This window comes from Mycothermus thermophilus, assembly GCF_041956435.1.
Source record: "Mycothermus thermophilus strain CBS 625.91 unplaced genomic scaffold VTJ04scaffold_8, whole genome shotgun sequence".
In the NCBI taxonomy this organism is placed as follows: Eukaryota; Fungi; Ascomycota; class Sordariomycetes; order Sordariales; family Chaetomiaceae; genus Mycothermus; species Mycothermus thermophilus.
Window position 1 is genome coordinate 328,451 of NW_027191434.1, and position 22,183 is coordinate 350,633.

Genomic DNA, 22,183 nt, shown 5'->3' on the forward strand with positions numbered 1-22,183 from the left:
GCTGCTCCCCATTCCACCTCTCGACAACACATCCATCTAACATCTCAACCCGAAACACCACCAAACTAATACCATCACCCATAGAAACCAAATGCCTACCAAATAAAACCACACAGCTCATAGCCTCACCCCCCAGATACCCCTCCCAGCAGTCACGCCAAGCCACTCGCCATATTCCGAGGACGCCAGCCTGGGTGTCCACCCCAGATTACAAATCTCGTACTCACATTGCCAAGCGGCAATTGGATTCCTGACATTGTCACCACCTCCCCCTCCTCCCCCATTCGGCGGATGCCCATGTCCACTTGAATTGGAAGCCATCAAATCCCAAACCAGAACTTGGCAATCATCAGCGCCGCTGGCCAACGTTCCTCTGCGAAGCGGTGACCATTCCACACAATTCACTGCTCCACCGTGTCCCCGGAGCTCAAGCAGAGCTTGGCCTGGCTGGCGGACATCCAGGATGCGGATGACATTGGAGTCTTGGGCAAACGTAGCGAGGAGGTGGGTGTCGTGCGGGGAAGTGGCCAAACGGAGGAGGGGAGGAGGATGAGAGAGGGTTTGTTGGGCTAGGGTTGGGGAAATACGACCGCCGTTTGCGTCGACTGGAGTAGGAGGATTAGTATCAGCGGATGGCAAGGATGATAGCGAATCGGCAAAACGTACCTCTGTCCTCCTTTCCTGTGGGTTCGTAGATAATGGTACTGTGCTCTAAACTCCTCAAATCAAACATTCGCACACTACCATCCTGGCCGCAACTGACGAACACATCCGTGCTGTGGGCGCAGAAGCGCACGTCGTACACCTCCTTGTCGTGGGCGATGAGCTGGGTCTTGGCCGTCAGCGAGGGAATGTCCCAGATGGTACAAGTGGTGTCGATGCTCGACGTGATGATGAGGCTGGGGTTGACTGTGTTCCAGTCCAGGGAGGTCAGAGGCGCCGTGTGGTCTGGCGTCTTGGAGTTGGACAGGAGAGCCAGTGGCGTGAGCTTCGTCACAGGTGCAACTTCCCTCCCGCTCCGCGAAGTGATAGATGAGCTTGAGGGCGGGGGATGGGTGTCGGAGGGAAGTGACCAGAGACGGAGGTGGTCGCCTGAGGTGGCCAGCAGGTCGGTGGACTGCTTCTGGGAGGAGGGCGGTTCCCACAGCAGGCGGGTGACGGGATATGTGTGGGTAGCCTCAGCGATCTTGGTAAAGTCCATGGTCCATTTGGACCCTCCTGGAACATAGACATCGGACGGGGTAGGAGAGAAATGGACGTCGAGGATTTGGATCTGGTTGTCGGTCCGAGTTAGCACATGAAGGAAGACGAGGGGCGGCAGGGTTCGCTCACGAAATTATGCCCATCTTCTAGGTAGCTCCCGATAGCAAGCTTTCCGGCACCGTTGGCTTGAGGGGACCATTTGCACCAATCAAAGGCGTAGAGCGCCCAGGGGGCTACATAGTTGCTCGTGCGTGGTTGAAGATTGGCAAGTTCATATCCAGGGGTACCGGGTACACCATCCGAGAGGCTCGAGTCGGCGCGGGGACGGATGTCGTGAAGGCCTAGCGGGGTATTGTGCAGGTTGCGGGAAGAGGGCCCCGCAGAGGAGGAGGAAGGCGGGTTGTATTTTTGTTCAGTTGGAGACATATATTGCGACGAGGATGTGGTAGTGCCTCCTCCTCCTCCGGGGGTTGTGGGGGTGTATGGTACATAACCAGAGCCGCCGGCGGAAGAGTCGTAGTTGGCCGAGGGACTTGAGCGGGAATAAGAATGGGAGACGTTCAGCGACCCAGACTTGGAAGGCGATTGATGGGACTGGTAGTCGGGAGGAGGTTGGTGCTGCATGCTGGGCAGTGTCGGGGCAGGTTGGCTGTTGGAAGGTATTGTTGGCGCACGACCACTTATGCCGCCGGGCTGTAGAACGTTTGGAACGATGACGCCGCTATGGGGCGGGTAGTTGGCCATGCCGGAGGTGTTTGAGGAGGACTGGTCGAGTTTTATGTGGGGAGCACCCGACGACGACGAGTAATCGCGCGGCGACAATGGTTGCTGTCCTTGATGGGCCATGCCGGACGACAAGTGAAGCTCGTCGTGCTGCGAGGACAGGGTGCCTGCCCGGCGGGGCTGTTGGTATTGCTGTGAGGAGTGCATTGGAACTGGAAGAGGCGGCTCGAGGAAGATGACGGCCGGGTGGGAGTCAAAGGGTGAAGGAGGATGTCGTCGTCCAGGCTGGCCTTAATCGGTCGGTCAGTCAGCTTTCGCGATTTCAAGACCAAGGCCGCGATCGCAGCGAAGCAAAGGATCAAGGGGCAGCCGCAACGAAGCAGGCCGAGGGGCTTCACCGCCCGGCGAAGAGCTGGTGAGGTTCCGAGACAGAATATCTCGTTTGGATGGAGAGAAAGGCCGTGGGATCGAGCTGGCGATGCTTTGCTCTCTCGGATGGGAAGCTCAGAGTGAGGCCAGGATCAGGCTCGACCTCCAAAGCGACATGGAACCCTCATGCGGCGCCCATCCTGCTGTCGCTGGCATGCGGAAGGGAGGGGGCAGTCCAGCCGCGGCGGGGCTGAAACGGGACGCCTGATTGGCTGCCTGGGCCTGGTTGGCGCTGGGCTGGGCAGGTCCAGGAAACGGCCGCCCCTCTGCCCCTCAGTTCGCTGTGATTCCTCCTGGGCCCCTCCATCATCCATCTCAGAAGACAACATTGGTATGTTAACCATGAAGGCTCTGGAAGCCTCTGCCGCCAGCGTTGTCCTTGGACCCTATTTATACCGAAATAATTTATCCCAAAGTTTTTTATTTAGACAATCATGAACTTCATCCTGTCACTGGCGTCATTTCCTCATTGACAGTCGACCAAGGGTTACACACATCACCCCACCTTCCATCCTCTCACTCCCTACGTCTTAGTACGAGTAGACCTGAGTTCCGTGTTTTGCAAACTTGGCCGAAACAAAACTCAATTTGGACTTGGGTTTTGAGTCCCAGTGCATGGTTTGCCTGACTGTGAAAACAACAAACTTGATACCTAGGCTTAAACCACGACTTGGCCATTTTCCCAATACCCCGTTTCCGCAGTAATTGAGGCTGGATTGGCCGGGAGCTGCTTGTGCTAGTGCCTCCATTTTGTTCGTTTGTCTAACTGGACCTCGGCTCACGTCTCTTGTTGGTCCTTTCTCACCTCATTAATCCCGTTGCACAACTCAATCAACCAGCTCCAACACACGACATATCCAACCTTCTTCATCTAGCCATGAGCCAACAGGACTTGCCCTCTCTCCTCCTCCTGCCCTACCCCCCTGGCCCCGCAAACCGCGATGCCATCAATGCCGCCTATCGGCCTTCTCTCAAGGCCGCTCTCTCCAACATCAAGCGGCCCTCTGGCCCCTCCAGGCTCATTGTCGCCATAACCTGCCCTCTCCTCAATGGTCAAACCCTCCGCTCCAAGACTCTCTCGTGGCCTCAGGCCCAGTCATTGATCGCCGGCGTCTACTCTCTCATCGCTGCCCTCTGCGTCCAGCTCTCCATCAACACAGAGGTCGACGGCGGGCCCAACTCGGTCGACGCCACCGTCCTCCTGATCGACCATAGCCGTTCTCGGCACTTCCCATCTGATTTCCGCCCGGCTATTGAGCCCAACAACACCGTTGTCATTGACCTTCCCACCTTTTCCCAGGCCTACTTCCCCTGGCGCTTCATCTTCCACCCAAGGAGCGAACTCGGCCTGGACATCTACCATGCTTACCTCAAGTTCTTCGAGGGCAAGCAGACCCTCCGACAGGATCAGCTCATCCCCGTCGAAGCCGGGTTGACACTCAACGTGGGCAGCCCGAATCCCTCACGGCAACAGCAAACACCAACCTACCCAACAGTTTGCCTCGGTGGGACATTTGATTACCTCCACCCGGGGCACAAGCTCCTCCTCACAGCCGGCGCACTACTCTTGCAGGTCCCTCGCGAGGGCGATCCTCCTGCAAGGTACATCATCGGTATCACTGGCGATGAGATGCTCCGCAACAAGAAATTCGCAGAGTATCTCCAACCCTGGTCTCGGCGCGCACGCAACGTCATTTCATTCCTGTCTCAACTCCTCGAGCTCTCTCCCAGGGGCTGGAAGGACGGCTTGGACGGCTGGGAGACTACCACCGCTGTTTTCACCCAAGATGGAGATGGAAATCCTGCCGAGCTGAAAGCCACTTTCCGGAATGGCAGCATCGAAATCGTCTGCGTCTGCATCCAGGACGCCTTCGGTCCGACGATTACTGTTGAGAATATGCAGGCCCTTGTGGTGTCTGGAGAGACAAGAGAGGGAGGGAAAGCAGTGAACGAAAAGCGGCTCGAGAAGGGATGGAATCCGCTGGAGGTATATGAGGTGGATGTGCTGGATGCGGGTGGAAAGGAGGCGGTGGTCGCAGCTGCGGCGGTGGCAGCTGCGGCGACAACAACGAATGGGTTCGAAGCCAAAATCAGTAGCACAGAGATTCGTAAGCGGAGGGCAGAGAGGGATAGGGCGGGCCGGGTGGAAACGAAGATATGAGTTCGTTCATGATAAGTTACGCTCGGGTTGGTCACGGGATGTTGAACAAGTATGTTGGCCTGGTTCGTGTTTTTTGTTCCTGCCTGCTCAGGCTGTGTGTGATGGGAGTTTGTGAGCCAGAGTTCGGTGCGTACCTACCTAATTACAACAGACCCCGACCAAGAAAATCACCACTATGTCGTGACATTTGGGCTCTGCTTCCAATACGAAATATCTTCTCTTCATGTCTTGAGTGCTGCTGTTGAACAGCAAGATCTGTTGGCCACATATCTAGATCCACTGAGACATACGATCTGGGCGTACCACTTGTTCGATCCACGGGAGGCACATTTCCAATCTGTCCGCCGTCAATGCATGGTCCAACGCAACAAGCGTTAGAGCAGTGTCCCGGTGAGCATGTTGACTTGAGTCAAAGGTAGGAGGTGTACGTATATGGAACGGCGTGCTCTTATTCCTATGTACCTACCCACTTGAACGTCCACAAACTAGATCACCGTCTTGTAATTGCTAGCTACCAAGTCAGTCGTGACGGTCCAGATCCATGGTGTGGGTGATAGTGCTCATTTCAGGGGCGTGGAGCTTCAGCTCTTCCGCAAGCACCTTTTTCTACATTTTGCCTCATCTTGCATGACTTCTTTCCTCTTCGTTTCTACTCCTGAGTAGGTGCACAGGACGTTGAAGGTTAAGGTTGAGTACCGCCACATAACAGAAGACAGTTTGGCCGAATCTCTGGGTTTTGTTCTTTGGAGGTTTGTAAGTGGATGAATCCAAAGTCCTTTGTGTGCTTCAGGGCTGGAATTCGGGTACATGACTCTCAGTAGATGCGCCAATTTAACATCAACACTTCGCTCTCTGGTTGTCCCTCATTTCCTCCGTTTTTTCTCTTCCATCTCCTCACTGAAGCCCATACATACTCTTCCACTCAAGACTATCCCGATGGAAACCGCTCACGGCGCCAACCTTCCTCGGCTCACCTTCGACGTTATCCAAGTTTCAACAGCACCAGGCATATGTGCGGCGCAGCAGCAACATCACATTCCCCTTCTCGGTTTTCGACTCTACTGTGTTATTTTTTTTTTTTCCTTTTGGCCCTTTTCTCCCTTCCGATTCTTTTCTCTTTTTCTGCTACATCACCGCATCCCCAATCCCACTGCAACAGTGATGATCTGATGATTACCCATTTCAGGTCTGAGGCTTGCATGTGTTCATGCAAGCCACCCACGCCTCTTACGTCAATGCGGAGCAAGCATGTGCAGCATCGGATCGTGTCATTCTACATGGCGGGAGTTGTGGAAGCAGCAGAAGGTGAGAACCTTGTTGGCACTGCTGCCCCTGCTTGGATGGTGGTTGGGGGTCAAACACGTACTCTATGAGGCAGGTCTTAGCTAGGTACAACACCATGATCGCATGAGACTTGAAGCTATGGAAGATGAGGACGGGGACGTGGGATGTTGCTTGTTCTGAATAGGTACATACATACATACATACATACACAAACCCCTGCTTGTGTGACAGGATCAAGACAACTAATATCCAAGTCGCTCTCGTATCACAGGGTAATGTAGAAGAGTCTGCCCCACGTCTCCAGAGGCGTAAGTATGCCGATTACGATCACCGCAATTGAGAAACCAAGCAGGATCCCGAAACATGACCGACTCCGGAGAAACGACCCGGAGATACTTCTGGCATGCCAGGGAGAAATTGCAATGGAAGCAGTCAGAGATTCAGAGAAAGAGAGTAATAGGGGCAGTACGTTCGCCCTGCTCACTCGATTATTAGTGTCGGGTTTGTTGCCCGAGTATCTGTATGCTTTAACACGTTGCTGTGTGCACAACGCGCTATCCATAATCATGATCTGTCATGTGCAGTGCCAGCCAAATGCCCATGCTGTTTCATGATCCTTTTCCAACCCCCGAACCAAAGCCAAATCCAACGCGCAAGTCTAAAAAAAGGGTATAATCCGGCGCCACAACAAGACAGGCCAACTAAAAGGACATGATAATAAGAATGGGAGAAAAGCCCGCAAGAAATTAGGGAAGATCAAGAACAAAAGAAAGACTGAGTCGACGGTCAGTGCCTGGTGATACTCCACCCCGTTTGCACCCTAATCCCCCCTGCCTCCAGGTCCAGCTCCCTCTCTCTCGACTCCGCCGCTGTCAACCCAACTTCTGACCCGCTGTCCTTGTCGTCTTGCTGCCGTTGATGACAGTGATGCCCCTGTCCCGACTTCTCCCGGTGGTGGCCACCCAGTGCTGTTCCCAACCCTGGGTAATGGCGTTCGTCGCTCCTGCCATCCCCCGTCCCGACCGCAGACTCGTAATGCACCGTTCGATTTGCCGCGTACAAACTCTGGAGCGGGATATGCGTGTCGCTGTCGTTCAGGGGTTCTTCGTCCCCCCCGTGATGGTATGGGAACTTCCCGGAGTTCCCCTCCTTACTCCCACTTCCCCCAATTGTCATCACCGTAACGTTGTTGGACGTGCCGTCAGATGATGATCCGACAGGATAACCCATAGACTTGGTCCTCCCAGTACGGCGGGACGCGTAATGCGAACTTGATATCCCGCGGCCAGTCCAGCGTGTCCAGAGGGAGCCGAGCATGGGTAGGCTGACGCAGAAAACGGCGAGGAGAGGTTCCGTGGCGGACCAGAAGGCGGCCCAGATCATGGTTCCAGTAAGATTTGTTAGGTCGAGGGTTGTGAGGGTGTAGATACGGATTATGGCAATTACGCTGACTCTGTTGTGTTCGAGGAGGGCGGTTAGTATGGCACTGGCTGTCTGTGGTTTTGGGGATAACTCTCGCGGGGGAAGGGAGGCGGGACATACAGCAAGCCCACGACAAAGACGCCTGTCAGGCCGAGCTTAGTTGGTGTTGACATCTTCAACGACCATACAGTGGGAAGTGGGAGAAGGATTATGATGACGTCTGTAACGATATTGAAAACACCGATGGATATGTACGATGCGATCTGGTCTCCGCATTCACCCTCCATGCCAATAGTGTAAGTCTTCGCAAATGGCCGGCAAATCAAGAACACCTGGAGAATGTTTGCAACGCTCCAGAGGACGACGAATGCCAGGGAGGCTTTGGTGGCGATGCGTAGCCCCCGGTTGACAAAGACACGCAGGTAGAAGAGCAGGACGCTGATCTTGACGGTACTGATGGAGACGGAGTAGATGAGCTCGTAGGCGACGAGCATCTTGAGCATGGTCTCGAGGTTGGGGAGGGTAGCGGGCAGGTCGTAGCCGTTTCCCATGGGCAACCCTGCCAGCGTGGGTGGTTAGTTACATGTTGAGAAACAACAACACACCAACTCCCTTTTCCACTTACACATTCCCTGGATGATTAACATTCCCAGGGCCTGGGGAAGCGAAGCCAAAATGAGCCAGTCATCCCACCAAAGCCCGGCGCCCGTGGTAAACCGGGCGACGAGGCGGAGGACGACGGCCAAGACGGCGAATAAGGCGATGACACAGTTGATACCGAGATGAGCCTTTACGATGTCGAGCGGCTCGAAGTAGACGTAGTCGAACATGGTGGCGGCTTGGAATTGTAGTTGTTGATCTTCAAAATCGGAAGAGTCTAGGAGACCTGCCTCACATGGGGAGTGTTCTTACAGTATCTCCAACACAGTTGGTCGGTGATGGGTTGGTTGTACAAAGAGTCATGAAAGAAGGAGTGGATGAGGCCCTTGATATACGACTCTCCACAGCTTTGCCTTCTGAGATCTGCCAACAAACCTCTGTGATACCCGAAGTTGAGCAGAGATCTGGACCCCCAGCAAAACGAAGAACAAACTGCCGGCCGATGGGAACTTCCGTCCGAACTCTAAGTCGCAACCCACCCCGGCCGTTGGAGGTTGTTCTTTGCGTCCGGAACGAGGCCGAGTGGTCCGAGGATCTGCTTCGCTACGTCTCGGCAGCCTGTTTTAGGCGTTGATAGACACAGAGTAGAAGGGGGCACATCTCGCGGAAATATAACTTGGAACTTGTGTTCTACCTGAGCCACCCACGCCATCATGTAACTCTTCCAAAAGCATAGGCGATGCCTTATCCACAGTACATGGATAGGAACTGCCGGCGTCGAGTTTCGCCTCTCTCTACCCCGGATCCAGGTCGGAGACCAGCCCCGGATCGGCACGCGGCAGCCAGGAACAGCGAGCATGTCCGACAAGTGTTCAACAGGTACCATTTGCCCGGGCCAGGTTGCGGCATATACGTGGGGGAAATGGGAGGCGAACTCCCCAATGAAAATGCCGGAGCTCAAACACCAGTAAATGTTCTGTTCGGACGGAGAGACATGGGATGAGGGCACCCCTTGACCCGGCCGTTACGAGCGCGAAGGGATCCCATGTCCGTACCGGGCATTGTATTCCCGCTAAGATGTGCCGAACAAAGCAAAATGGACAACATGCGGAGGCTCCATGTTGGAAAAAGCATCCTTAACAATGCCTATCACTGGAGTACATGTCACTCTCGCTTATTAGTCTGTGAAAAGCGGATATAAGAATGAAGCTAAAATCATGGCCTAGTGTCCAGTCCAGCGGATCACACCTGAGTGGGAGACAATGGACAATCAGTCTCAGGCGTTGGAAGGTATCGTCAGGGGTTAGAATAACCAAGCAGGTGGGATGGCGAGTATCCTGTAGGAGAGACTCGGCTCACGCAGCGAGGACAGTGTCGTGTTACAGCACCGAGAGCTGCGTGGATTTTGTTGAAGTGAAGAATTGGTGTCGGACGATATGGGATGGACGACAAGGGGGCTGTTCCGTGCAGCCGATTTCCATGTTGGAGTAAAAAAAAACCTCGCTCTCCGGAGTACAGTGGGCGGGAGTAGCAGGCGTCGTAAGACTGGTGGATGTCCAACGTGAAGGCGTCGCAGCTGTATGGATCAAGAAAAAAAACAAAGACGGAGAAGACGGAGTGGCGCGAAGATCAGAGTCTGGACGTCGCAAGGTTACACGGAGATTTCCTGTTCGGCCGTTTTTCGCTGTCGATCCTTTGTAGCCCCTTGAGTAAGGTACCGCGGAAGTATTCCTTCTTTCGCTAAAACCCCTACAAAATTTGGCCGATCAAAGAGCTAGTGGTGGCACTACAACGTAATTGCGTAGTACGCTACGCTCTCATGGGGAAAAATAACAAAAAGTAAAATTCCTGGTTTATGGGCCAGAAGGAGAGCGACGGAAGTGCTCCGCAGTGGAGCAGGAACCAGCGCGCTCCCCCAAGCCAAGGATCAGGGTTCAAATCAGTGAGGGTTGGACGAGGAGCTGAGGCAGAGTTGGAAGCCAGGGTTGAGAGTGTGCTCTCCGCTCAGAGAGGACCAACCCAGCGGTGCCTGATGCACTGGTGTATGTACTTAGTATGTACAAGCTCCGTACCTGTCGTGACACGACACCTTCCTACGTAGGTAGTAGGAAGGCGGTTGGCGGTTCTCTTGAAACGCTTCGAACTTTGGTCCACTTTGACTCGCCTCTACTGATTTCCCAATGCATATGTGCGTGGCTAGGATCTGATTCAACCGCTGCACGTAAGACTGCCAACACAAGAAATGACTGGTTACTCCTTACTTATATCGCTCGAAGGAACCGTCTAGAAATGGAGAGCCTGCCTCCTCTCAGGACCGTGTCGGACAATGGACGAACTGCAACTCATTTCGCTGCTTGGACATTGTTTCCGGTAGTATATAAGTCAACTTCCCCACAGCGGCCGCTAGCTGTTAGCAGGCTCCGCCTTCCGCGGCTGTCACCCTCTTGTTTGGATGTGAGAGAGCCCACTCCCTCCGTCTCAAACATCCGCTCGTTCCAAGGCGACAGTTTAGGAATCGAATTCTGAACTTTGGCCATCTATTCCCCTGGCCCAATCTGGCAATTTTCCCCAGCCGAGATCCCCTCGACAACACAACGCCTAGACTACACAAAGCAAAGCTAGAGAGCGCCCCCTCCCCATCCGCCCCACGTCTTCGTCAGCGTGGATGATCGTCAGTCTCAGCTTCTGGCCCCTCATTTCACACGTCCTTGGCTCCGACCTACCTCCGGAACTACTACCAGCTGGGACTCCGGACCAGAGAGAATATTTCCCCGGTGTTAGCTCGGATCTTCGGCGGGGGTCTCGCCGGAGGCGCTGTGCAGATGCAACACACCTCCGTCACCTGTGACTAACCCCTTTTGGACTGTCATCGCCGCCAACCGGCTGGCCGGGAGCTTGTCATCCTCTGAAAGTCCATATCGGACTGGTCGAGGTGGAACGAGGAGCATGTCATCCTAGTGAGTCCGATAACTTTAGGACTGTAGCCTCGTCACCTTCAACCTGCCAACAGAGAGGAGGTTAGCATGGCATGGCACGGCGCGGCATGGCGTGGAGCTGCATTCTTGCGGCCTATATAGGCTGTCATTCTGAACTTCTCTTCCGTGGACTTCTTACATTCACTGTCTTCCTCTTCACCGTCATCATCAAGCTTTCTCGGCTTGTCTTGTCGGATTCTCCTGACCTCGCTGCTCACTCCCACTCGGTTGCGCAAACTGTGCCTTGCAGGGCTTGTGTTCCCTTTCATTACTTTGCACCGTATCACCCGCTGCCTACCTGACGGTTACTGTGCATATTGAGCTGCAAAGTTGTGCAGCTGTAACCACTGCCATGGCGCCCATTGACCTTGACCAACCCTTCGACTACATTGTCGTGGGCGGAGGCACAGCCGGTCTTGCTGTTGCAAGTCGCCTTACTGAGGATCCTAATGTCCGCGTCCTTGTTGTCGAGGCCGGCGGCGACCGGACTGCCGATCCGCTGGTCTTGACTCCGGGTCTTGTTGCTGCTCTGTACGGCAAGGACGAGTATGACTGGAACTTCAGTTCGACGCCACAGGTTTGATGCCTCTAGACATCATCTCATGAGAAGTCGCTAACGCAGGCCATAGCCCTCTCTGCATAACCGCCGCATTAACCAGGCTCGCGGAAAGATGCTCGGCGGTAGCTCGGCTCTCAACTTCATGATGCTGGTGTACCCAACCAAGGGCAACATCGATGCCTGGGCCGAGCTGGGCAATCCGAGCTGGACCTTTGAGACTCTGGCCCCTTACTTCCGCAAGTTCGCGACAGTGAATCCTCCGCCCGCGCCGGCCAAGGAGCTTCTGGGCCTGAACTACATCGACGAGGGCAAGCCGCCTGGCGACGGGCCTCTCCAGGTCTCGTACAGCGCTGGCTACAATGTTGCCAACAAGGCGTGGTTCGACGTCTTTGCCGAGTTGGGCATTGAAGCCAAGAGTGATCCCCGTGATGGCACAACCATGGGTGCCTGGCAGCAGCCTGCCAGCATCGACGGGTCCAGCCGCGTCCGGAGCTTTTCTGGCAACGCATACCTCACTCCCGAGGTACTGAAGCGGTCGAACCTCGCCATCCTAACTGAAACGCTGGTAACCAAGGTGCTCTTGGACACCTCCAGCGGCGGCGAACCCGTTGCGACGGGTGTCGAGATCTCCACCAAAGACGGCCAGACGCGCACAGTCTCCGCCACCACCGAGGTGATCATGGCCGCAGGCGCGCTCCAGACGCCACAGATCCTGGAACTCTCTGGCATCGGCGGGCGCAGCCATCTCGAGAAGCTCGGTATCCCAGTGATCGTCGACAACCCCAACGTAGGCGAGCACCTGCACGACCACCCTATCGTCGTCCAAAACTTCGAAGTCGCCGACGGCGTCCCTTCAGGCGACGTCCTCCGCGACCCGGCTATTGTCCAACAGCTTCTCGGCTTGTACCAATCCTCCAACGGCGCCGGGCCGTTCGGCGAAAGCATCATCTCCGTCGCGTACACGCCCCTTGTTGACGGCTCGGGTAAGATTCTCGCGGGCACACCCGCAGCCGAACAGCTCTTCGACGGAACAACCTTCGAAACACCCAACTCCCGCGCCATTCGCCGACTCGTCAACTCTCCTGCTGAACCAACCTTTCAGTACCTCCTCTTCCCTTCCCAGGTCAACATCCCCGAGAGTCCCACCAGCATGGCCGAGTACATCATCCCAACCCTCCCCGAAAACTACATCAGCATCATGACTGTCCTCAACCAGCCCCTCTCCCAAGGCAGTGTGCACGCCAGCAGCGCCGACCCGCGCGCCGCGCCCGTGTGGGAGCCGAACTACAACAGCAACCCGCTCGACTTGGAACTGCTCGCTCGCGGCGTGCAGTTTGTTGAGAGGCTGGTCGATCCGAAAGGTGCCTTCGGCAAAGTGTTGAAGCAGGGCGGGAAGCGGGTGCCTGAGCTGGTGGCGGATGATTTGGAGACCGCAAAGGAGATTGTCAGGCAGAGGCAGATCTCGGTGTTCCATCTGTCTGGTAGCTGCAGCATGAGGCCCAAGGAAGATGGAGGTGTGGTGGATGAGAGGTTGCGAGTGTATGGAGTCAAGGGGTTGAGGGTAGTCGACGCGAGCATTTTCCCGCTTGAACCGGTTGGGAATATCCAAAGTGTCGTGTATGCTGTGGCGGAGAGGGCGGCAGATTTGATCAAGGAGGATCGGGCCAGCAAGGCGTAGAATGGGGTGTGATAGGGAGTGAAGATTTGTGCTCGTGTTTGTGTAGCGAGGGGTAGGACATCCTGTGGTGGGGTTCCGTTGTCATTTGACATGCGTTGGATAGGTACTTGGTTGATACGTATATCCATACCGATGTCCTTGAATCCGGTTTGGGGGGTTTGCTGCCGTTCACCGTTGTCATTGTTGTGCACAGTTTGGGTCTTCCACTGACTCAACACTTCATCATTTTTGCCCGCCTCTCGATTCTCAGTTACATGGCTGGCCTGTATTTTTGACAACTAAGTTTTGATGGCCGTTGATCAGCAATACCGGTAGGCATGGCAATGACGACCTCGTCATGAACGTTTGGTTGGTGATGAGGTGTGTTCCTTGGGCGAAACCGTTCCGCTTGTCGACTGTCATAGTGCTACCGTTACAGCACCTTTCTCAACAACAAATCCTTCGTGGCGCAATTGGTTAGCGCGTCTGACTGTTAATCAGGAGGTTGGAAGTTCGAGCCTTCCCGAAGGAGTTGTTCTTTTCATTTTTCACCATCATTTTTGGGATTGCCTTTTTCATCTGGAGATGGGAGTTGCTCTTTTTTTGACGTGGATATTGTAGGAGATGAGTAGTTGACGCCGTCGGCATCTGATTCGAGGCCATTGCCATGTGTTCAGCGCTCCCAGCGCATCTGTGTTCCGATGAGCAGCATGGTGGGGTTCTCGTCGAAGGGTTAGGGTCGGTTGCTCCCGCCAGATCCCCACCTGACGATGCCAAACAATCGGCAGCCGACCCGACCTTGAATTCTTGCCGCCGATCTGTTCCGCCAACGGCGCCGAACCTCAGGACCGATCCCCTCAACCACAATCCAGCCTCCCATTCTCCCACCAGCCGACTGGGGGAAACGAACCACAAAATGGCGACCGTCCTCCAAACCCTCCGGACCACCACGAGGTCCATCTCCCTCGCCGCGTCCATGCGAGCCCTCTCCCTCTCCAACCCGGTCCAGCAGCAGACCCGAAGCCTGTCGCAAGCCATCCTCTCCAGCAGGACAGCTGCCCCCAAAATCACTACCTCGCCTTCACCATCCGCGGGCACCGCGGCCCTCCAAACTCAGCAAGTCCGCGGGATGAAAGTCCGCAGCGCTATCAAGAAGCGGTGCGAGCATTGCAAGGTGAGAACGGCGACGGGATAAAAGAGGACGGCAGGGTTGTAGAAACGGAAGGATTGCATGGACAAACAGCTGACTTAGGGGGTGTTCTACTCGGCTAGGTGGTCCGGCGCAAGTCAAACAAGCGGCATAACGGCTACCGTTATGTCATTTGCTCAGCCAACCCAAGGCACAAGCAGCGTCAGGGGTAAGCTTGGTTGCTGCGAAATAAAGGATGGGGTTTTCTTTTTTGCGAGCGCGGGAAGCTTGTTGAGCATTACAACGATCAATCGACACATAGACCCTCGGTCGGGTATCTGGGTTCTTGTACAATATGCCATGATGATGGTTGGGGAAGAGGGGTATAGACCAGGTTGAGCATGGCTTTAAACGACTACTGCCTGAGACCGGCGTGTCGTGATCTACCACGGTATTGTGGGTATGGAGTGTTGGGATTCTGAGGTCCCCAGTTGTCATCGGTCCATAGATCGCCCGGGAAGTCAGCCTTGATTAAGCTTCATAGGGTGCATGCAAGGTGCGTCCAGGAGGACAACGAGGCCAAAGAAGTGTGAAACAAAGACAAACAATTGCCCAGTCAAAAAGAGCCCTCTCTACATGCCAGTTATGTACCTCTCCATGCTCTCCCATTCAGTTTTCCCTGTCGAAAGGAGATATCTGATATGCTCCTGGACCATATTCCCGTCAGTACACCAGCCAAGGGATTAGGCGTATAAGACTAAGGCATGAATCATTGACGGGGAAACGAACAATATCAGTGATCCCGCGATGTCTCTCAAACTCGTCTCTGACAAACCTCCGCGTCTCGGCGCGGGCCTTGGGGTCTGGAATGCTACGGGTTCCTCGAAGAACGGTGCGGTAAAATGCCAGGACTCGAGCACGCTGGATAAACTGCCCCTTCGTCAGCCAAGGCACCCATTGTTTGTATTGCGAGGAACAGCATCGGGTACCTACATGCTCCAGGCTCAATGCCGGACCTGGCCTAGTCGTTCGGCCGGGTGCCGAGGAGGTGCTGTATGTGCGAAGGAGCCGGCACGGGCCGGCGAGGAACTGCATCAAGTTGGAAGAGGCCGAAAGAGTCAGAAAGGTCAAATCGACACTCTATGGGGGTTTCCAGGAGAGGCCTTGAAGCAATTGGCCCAGTATAATGTCCTGTCTTGGGGAGTCTGGTGAGATACGTTGTCAATGTCCTTGAAGATGGAAATATGGTCCAGACGTCATGCTTGGCACACCCACAGCAGTTCATCGTCACCGGGTTAGGGTTAGGGGATCAGAGACTTCCATCCCGGCGGTTGGGCACTGTCTGGACCATCAACTCGGACACCAGGGCTCGCGACAAGAATGAACGCATTTACACTTTCTGGGGTGGCAATTGCTCCCAACGAAGTTTATCTCCTGATCAGGCCTGACTCACCACGGCGACCTCGTAGCCAGAGGTATGAATACCAAGTTGGATTCTCACGGCACAGACTCAGTTTGCACAGCTGATTTAGCGAGCGTCCATCTAAACAACCCTCCCTCTCCCATCCTCCCCCTTTTCCCTTGAAGCCGGAATGAAGCCCCCGTGCCCAATAGAGCTTGCCAATCGCAAAACGGATGAGCAGTTCGTCGCAGACTACCTCCTGAGGTTGGCACTTGAAGTCTAAACTCCCCAGTCACCTCCACGAGGCTCACCCAACAATCACAGGCCCTCAGACACGCCCTGGACCACAACATGGACCCATCCTCGCACGAACGCCGTTTACACCATAAGCCTAGTCGGACAGCCAAATCTGCCTCAGGACGACTTACAGGCCTGCTTCCGCCTGGTCGAGCAAACTAGTCGCGCCGACTATGAGCAATCCAGCGTCAAATGGCGCCCACGGAAGAAGTTAGAGGAAATGGCCTCCCCAGAGTTGCGATACATTCTGGTAAAGGAGAAGGAGACAAACACTTTGCGGGGCTTCACCTCGCTCATGCCTACGTATGAAGAGGGTGAGCCTGTGGTTTATTGCTATGAGATTCACCTCCAGCCGGAACTTCAGGGGTATGCTTCCGTAACTCTCCCGTCAACGGCGTTGCCTGCTTATCTGACGACGACGGAAAATACAGCACAGGCCTTGGCACCCTCCTCATGGCCTTCCACACCACAGTCGCCATCAACCTCCCTTCCGTTACAAAGGTCATGTTGACATGCTTCCTGTCGAACCAAAATGGCCTGCGCTTCTATCGCAAGCTTGGGTTTGAGAAGGACGAGATTTCTCCTCAAGCTAGGGTACTGCGCTCCGGGAAGACACGGGAACCAGACTATGTTATTCTGAGCAAGCGTGTTCTCCGCGCTACTCCGGGCACGGGGAATGAAACGGATGGTAGGGCCGCTGAGACGAGCTCCTGATGGAAGCTCCCAATGCCGCTATAACGACGGTGCTTAACTATCTGTGTGTAGCTGTAATCCCTCGGTACCACCCAACACAAACAGAAGCACACATCCAACCAGCCCGTATCAATTGAAACATATTTGACCAACTATGGTATGGGAACTACCAAGCAGCAGGTGGAACAATGAGATGGAAGTAGCAAGAAAGAGGGGAGACGGGCCTTCTTCACATCCCCGTCTTTCAATCGAGGGCTGGTTGTCTCCCCGGGCCAGAACGTGACATAGCACTGCGGCCACAAGTGCCCTGTCAGGAGAACCTCTTGCTCCATGCTCATTAGCCAGATTGCTGGCAACCAACTGGCATAACGCGGGCATGATATCATGGCTTTTATGGCTGTCTTTCTTGGATGTGACGCCAGATGGCTCGGATTCTAGCCCGTTACAATCGGGGGTTAAATGTTCCCCAGCCGAGAGTGGCAAGGAAACCTGGAAGGGAGAAGGGGATTTAATATCTAAGTGCTTGTGGAGAGGAAGTTTGCCCTCGAACAGAGCATTGTTGGGAGGTAAACCAAGAGTTGCCATTAACTACCTATGTCCGTGACAGGGGAAACCAAGTCAACTCCCAAGCATCCAAAAAGCTGACATGTTCTACATTCCTCGAAATGCGAACCGAAAGTTGACCGCTTTGTATACCTACCTCACATGTAAACACGCATCCCTGCGTGTTCCCTCCTGCTAAAAAGAACATCTTAAAGAGAATGGAGCAAAAGATATGCGGCTTCTGCGGATCGAACGCAGGACCTTTAGATTGAATTCCTGAAGTTGACTTCAGTCTAACGCTCATCCCAACTGAGCTAAAGCCGCCTCTTCTGATTCGTTGGTACTGCAATCTCGGACGCGTACTTTTAAGCGAGGCGGAGGGCTGCGGACTTTCAGTCGTCTCGACGCTGCACCTGAACCTGGGCAACACTGCATGTGCCTCTTGAATGAGAAAGTTCCTAATCTGGTCACAGCAACAACCCAGGGCAACAAACCAGGAGACTCGAGACCCGCCGAATTGTCACTGGAGCCACAGACTTTTTTACAATCAGGATACAGAACCCGATATTGGAAATGAAGGTCAAGATCACGAAATGGAACGCGGTCGCGACCTGGCGGTGGGATATTCCCGAAGATGACGTCTGTGGCATCTGTCAAGTTCACTTTGACGGCACATGTCCGACGTGCAAATATCCTGGAGATGACTGCCCGCTGTGTGAGTTCAGCTGGGGAATCCCCTTCTTGGCCCTGTCCACCTCAGACCGCTGACATTGTTTGGGTAGTATCTGGCAAATGCGGCCACAACTTTCACATGGTTTGCAGCAATTCCTGATATTCGACCCCTTCCTCGACGGCAGGCTGACAAGGGACGCCAAAAACTCTAGCACTGCATCCTCGAGTGGATAAAACAAGACTCTGCCAAGGGTCAATGCCCCATGTGTCGACAGAGTAAGACTCCTTGGATACTGAGTCTCTTCGATCTTCTGGCACTGGTTATGGCCTTCTGACACAGCAATGTCCCGTTTAGGATTCGAATGGACCGAACTACCAAACGATGCTTCTCTGGAGACAAGCCATGGGCCACCAGAACTGTGATGTTTGTCTGTCTCGGGGAGGGGGACACTGGGATAAATTCGGCAATGCATTTGCCCAACCACCTCGCAATCATTCTTGTTGTATGGCCAAAGACAGTGTGCAGCATGGTTGCCTTGAGGTTGCTTGTACACAGGTACTTTAGGTAGCAGCACACGCTCCAACCTATGACGCCCGGTGGAGGAGAGGCACTTTGGGAACATCAAAACACTGAACTCATAGATTATTCTGTCCCCCACATGTGTAATTTCACAACATGGTACTCTTCAGTTCTGTGTGTTCAGTCCACCGCAGAATGATGAGGCTGGTGAGCTCTGTTGGGGCGGGCCGGGACAGATGGTGTAAGCGATAAGATAAAGCTCAACACCCAGGCATGCACTGGCGTCATGCAGCGCTGGTTCCTGCAACCTTCAACTTGGAGGGTCAAAGACATCCATCCCTTGCCACGCAACCGTCAAACATTCCCACCCATCTTTTTGCACCTTGTCTCATGTGGCAGGCGGCTCTGGATGGCCCCAACGACCTCAGCCTTGACCCCCACACTTCCGCCGCTGCGACGCCGACGCCTCTCTGACGTGTCGATTTCTTCTGACAACAGCATACAAACATGCCGCACAACATCCCACCTTCGTCGAGAGTGAATAATACGCCATTCATTGATCCATCATCGCGCTTCGTTGCTTCATTAGGAGCCGCCCCTTGACCGTGACCATCTATCTTAGCCGAGACGAGAGCTGCCTCTCTCATCATTGACCACTCCCGCTTACGTCACCTACGAACCAGGAATGGCTGATCCAAGCAATACCTCCCGCCCTTCGTCGCGGGCCTACTACGCTTCGGCCGTGCCTCCCGCGTCCCCGCGACCGCAATCCTCGGTAGTCGCCCGGGGCAGTCGGTCTAGCCTCCGACACGATGCCATCTCCGGGCACCCCGCGCCGCCGGCTTCAACCACCACTTATTCCCCGCCGAACCCAGTCCCCGAAGGCGCGCCACCCATCGCGGACGACGATGGCGGTGTGCCAATCCACTCCTCACCTCCCCCGCCACCGTTCTCGCCAATATTCACTCTCATCTCTTCGACGTCGCAGTCGACAAACAAGCAAACCATCCACTACCCCACCGTGCACTACATCTTTGCCGACGACGACCCGGAGTATTTGAGCGCTGCGCTGGCGCACCATCATGGATCTGCGCAAGCCGTTGGGGACGAGACAGAGACGAACAATCCCGATATACAAGCGGGGGGATCAGGCTCACGCACCCCGCCAGACCGAGGTGTGCTCCTGGAGGTCGAGCCAACCGCCGACGGGTCCGGTTATGAGGTGGTCTGGGCAAGCAGCCTAACGCCAGACTGGGCAGCGACATCAGCACGGTTGACTCGGTCAGGGGAAACCAGCGGGGGTCTTGCCGCGGGAGGGCTAGGGGGCAACCTGGTGCTGAAGATTGACGGGGTCAGCCTCGACCATCCACCGCCACGGCCCCAAGGGAAGGCTGCGGCAGAGGCTGAGATGCAAGCGTCCGGGACCGTCTCTGGAAGGCAGCAAAGCGCGCCAACGGCAGATGAGTATCCGGAGTTGTTGAAGGAGTTTGAAAGGCGCATGACGACGCTGAGGAAGGTGGTAGAGGCTGGGGCAGCAAGACAGAGGGCCATTGATCATGGGAGCTTTCAACCACCCCCAGCGCCGCCGCCACCGCCAGCGTCTGGGCTGGAAGAAGCGGAGGCCACGACGTCTGGTCAACCTTCAGTGTGAGGTTGTCGAAGTGATGATAATTCTTGTGCCACACGGTTATGCTCAAGTGGCATTCCGCTTTCAGGCAACCCATCATCATGGTTGCTGTTCATTGAACATAGATGTACCTAGGATAATAATTCTAATTGTGGTGGGACATACGTTATGGCGGCAGATCAAGAGGAGACAAAGAGAGTGAGATAGCCAAGCTACTGTAAGCAACAGGAGGGATGAGTCGAGCAAGACGGAAAGAAATGCGGACGATGGAGATTCTATTACAACGCCTCGATAAGGTACATGAACAATAAGGTCGTCCGAAAGCTATTTCTCCCACGTCCGTCAACGCCCTAACGACTCGTCCAAACGAAATGCCATGCGCAACAAAATATAATTCCCAGCGCAAACAAAAACAAGAATCAGATAAAACGCCGGTTTACATCGAAGTCATCAATTGGATCTCCCGACAGCGGCCGGCCCTTGATCGGAGCCTGTCAGACTTTCGAATCCCCCGTGGTACAATTTTGTATATGCCCAATGGATTGTAGATGTTATCTTCCCTCCAATTTCACAATCCGAACGGATCGAGGTATTAAAGGCGCCATACTGCTGGCGACGCGCAACGACATGATGGCCTAGTTGTCCGTATCGTCGAGGCCATCCCAGACGACATATCGCTTCTTTGCGAGCTTTTCGACCTCGCTGTTCGGCAAGAGACCACCCCCGGCAGCAAAGCCACGGGATTGCAGTGTCGAAGAGATCTCGGCGGAGAGGACAGCGCGGGCCGTGTTCATCTGCAGATCGTCCAGGACGCTGCGCTCCATGAGAGAACGCTTCCGCTTGGTGGCACCGTTGGCGGCACGGTTGACCATGACGTAGGCGACCACAGCAGCAACGATGATAACGATGATGAGCACTGGATGGATCAGTTAGATATTGAGTATATGGGTTGGAGAGCTTCGGTGAAAGACGACATACCGCATATCCCCAAGCAAATCCACTTCTTCTTGCGAGTTTTCCGGGCAGTTGTGACGGCCACCTCAAGCTCCTCGTTCGCCTTGACCATATCCTCGGCAGCCTGCTCGGCATGAGTGTCAATGGCCTGGACTTGGACCTCCTGCTTGGTCAGGAGCTCCTGCATGTCGTTCATGAGGTCGAGCAGCTCATTGAGCTGCCTCTCGATCTGAAGCATTTCTTGATGACGCTGCTTGACGGCGCCGAGAACGCGGGTGGCCTGCTCCGTCCGGCTACCCAACACAGCCTGTTGGAAGACCTGCGTGTCGCTGTTGACAATCTGCCGGATCTCCTCGTCGGTGGCGTTGGGGTTGACAATGCGGGCCTGGCGCTCCAGCCGCGCTTGCATCTCCCTGCGCGACCCAGCCTCAATCTCTTGGAACCTCTGGATTGCGCGCCGCAGGTCACGGTCGGTCTTGTTAACCTGAGCAACGTTGCGTGGGTGACGGGCGTCGGGGTTCTGCTTGACGGCCTTCAGGCGCATCGTGAGCTGCCGGTATTGATCCATGATGGATTGCGTCAGGTTGTCGAGCTCGCGCTTGGTATTAGATCCGCTGGTCATGTCCGCATCGTCAAGCGCCCTCCTCTGGAGTCCGCTGAGCTGTCCGAGCTTGTTCTCGATGTCCTGGATTCCATTCTGGATATCGGTGCACTCGTCGAGGATCGATCGTTGACCCGACCCTCCCGCAGGGCCCGGGTTACTGGGGACTGGAATTGGCGCCGCCGTTAGGGATCAAGTTTGCGAGGAATCTTGTCTTCGAAGCGTTTCCGACTTACGTCCTTGCGCATATGGATTGCCATAGGATTGCTGAGGCGAACTGAACGAAGACATCTCGTGCGATTGTCCCCCGTATCCTCCTCCCCCATAGCCTCCTCCGTACTGAGCCGCGTTCCGATCACTAAAGGGATCGGAACCGTACCCCCTGGAACAACATCGTGTCAGCCACACACATTCGTTCATATCATCCATCTCGCATCTCAAACACCATCCATCCAAGAGAAAGCATTGGCAGAAGGACATACCTCCCCGATCCACCACCGCCGTATGGGTTATATCCTCCGTACTATTTCACGGTCAGCGATTCTTCTTTTCCTTGACTTTTGTAGCTCGAGGCGGCTCGGCCTGTCATGGGCGAACGTACGCTCATCTTGATGGTGGAGCACGAAAGCGCTTCGAGTCAGGTCGCAGACAGGTCGTACGGAAGTGATCGCGTTGAGCCAGCAAGCGAGGAGATGTCTGTCGTGTACGACCCGAAACCAGCGCGTTGGTAAT

At 54.9% G+C, this 22,183-nt stretch overlaps 9 protein-coding genes and 2 non-coding genes across 11 annotated transcripts; 7 read left to right on the plus strand and 4 right to left on the minus strand.

The window, feature by feature from the left end:
- Positions 1-117: 117 nt before the first annotated feature.
- VTJ04DRAFT_10610 (uncharacterized protein) lies at positions 118-2,133 on the minus strand (the record flags this gene model as incomplete). Its single annotated transcript, XM_069358369.1, has 3 exons — positions 118-605; positions 667-1,273; positions 1,333-2,133. The coding sequence occupies 3 exons, from the start codon at positions 2,131-2,133 to the stop codon at positions 118-120; spliced, it is 1,896 nt and encodes a 631-aa protein (XP_069213939.1).
- Positions 2,134-3,232: 1,099 nt separating this feature from the next.
- Positions 3,233-4,516, plus strand: VTJ04DRAFT_10611 (uncharacterized protein; the record flags this gene model as incomplete). The annotated part of the gene is made up of 1 exon (XM_069358370.1): positions 3,233-4,516. The coding sequence occupies one exon, from the start codon at positions 3,233-3,235 to the stop codon at positions 4,514-4,516; it is 1,284 nt and encodes a 427-aa protein (XP_069213940.1).
- Positions 4,517-6,586: 2,070 nt separating this feature from the next.
- VTJ04DRAFT_10612 (uncharacterized protein) lies at positions 6,587-8,052 on the minus strand (the record flags this gene model as incomplete). Its single annotated transcript, XM_069358371.1, has 3 exons — positions 6,587-7,286; positions 7,343-7,781; positions 7,848-8,052. The coding sequence occupies 3 exons, from the start codon at positions 8,050-8,052 to the stop codon at positions 6,587-6,589; spliced, it is 1,344 nt and encodes a 447-aa protein (XP_069213941.1).
- Positions 8,053-10,865: 2,813 nt separating this feature from the next.
- Positions 10,866-11,099, plus strand: VTJ04DRAFT_10613 (uncharacterized protein; the record flags this gene model as incomplete). Its single annotated transcript, XM_069358372.1, has 1 exon — positions 10,866-11,099. The coding sequence occupies one exon, from the start codon at positions 10,866-10,868 to the stop codon at positions 11,097-11,099; it is 234 nt and encodes a 77-aa protein (XP_069213942.1).
- A 50-nt stretch (positions 11,100-11,149) lies between these two features.
- On the plus strand, positions 11,150-13,034 carry VTJ04DRAFT_10614 (uncharacterized protein; the record flags this gene model as incomplete). Its single annotated transcript, XM_069358373.1, has 2 exons — positions 11,150-11,374; positions 11,427-13,034. The coding sequence occupies 2 exons, from the start codon at positions 11,150-11,152 to the stop codon at positions 13,032-13,034; spliced, it is 1,833 nt and encodes a 610-aa protein (XP_069213943.1).
- Positions 13,035-13,471: 437 nt separating this feature from the next.
- Positions 13,472-13,545, plus strand: VTJ04DRAFT_t153. The gene has a single exon. It is a non-coding gene; the product is annotated as a tRNA-Asn (tRNA).
- A 384-nt stretch (positions 13,546-13,929) lies between these two features.
- VTJ04DRAFT_10615 (uncharacterized protein) lies at positions 13,930-16,555 on the plus strand (the record flags this gene model as incomplete). The annotated part of the gene is made up of 4 exons (XM_069358374.1): positions 13,930-14,187; positions 15,420-15,442; positions 15,869-16,207; positions 16,273-16,555. 4 exons carry the CDS (start codon positions 13,930-13,932, stop codon positions 16,553-16,555), a joined length of 903 nt encoding a protein of 300 aa, XP_069213944.1.
- A 755-nt stretch (positions 16,556-17,310) lies between these two features.
- On the minus strand, positions 17,311-17,401 carry VTJ04DRAFT_t161. Its single transcript has one exon. It is a non-coding gene; the product is annotated as a tRNA-Phe (tRNA).
- A 249-nt stretch (positions 17,402-17,650) lies between these two features.
- Positions 17,651-18,172, plus strand: VTJ04DRAFT_10616 (uncharacterized protein; the record flags this gene model as incomplete). The annotated part of the gene is made up of 4 exons (XM_069358375.1): positions 17,651-17,792; positions 17,860-17,891; positions 17,962-18,025; positions 18,105-18,172. The coding sequence occupies 4 exons, from the start codon at positions 17,651-17,653 to the stop codon at positions 18,170-18,172; spliced, it is 306 nt and encodes a 101-aa protein (XP_069213945.1).
- Positions 18,173-18,954: 782 nt separating this feature from the next.
- Positions 18,955-19,920, plus strand: VTJ04DRAFT_10617 (uncharacterized protein; the record flags this gene model as incomplete). Its single annotated transcript, XM_069358376.1, has 1 exon — positions 18,955-19,920. One exon carries the CDS (start codon positions 18,955-18,957, stop codon positions 19,918-19,920), a length of 966 nt encoding a protein of 321 aa, XP_069213946.1.
- Positions 19,921-20,531: 611 nt separating this feature from the next.
- Positions 20,532-22,058, minus strand: VTJ04DRAFT_10618 (uncharacterized protein; the record flags this gene model as incomplete). The annotated part of the gene is made up of 5 exons (XM_069358377.1): positions 20,532-20,812; positions 20,875-21,618; positions 21,688-21,833; positions 21,934-21,974; positions 22,053-22,058. The coding sequence occupies 5 exons, from the start codon at positions 22,056-22,058 to the stop codon at positions 20,532-20,534; spliced, it is 1,218 nt and encodes a 405-aa protein (XP_069213947.1).
- Between the last annotated feature and the right edge of the window lie 125 nt (positions 22,059-22,183).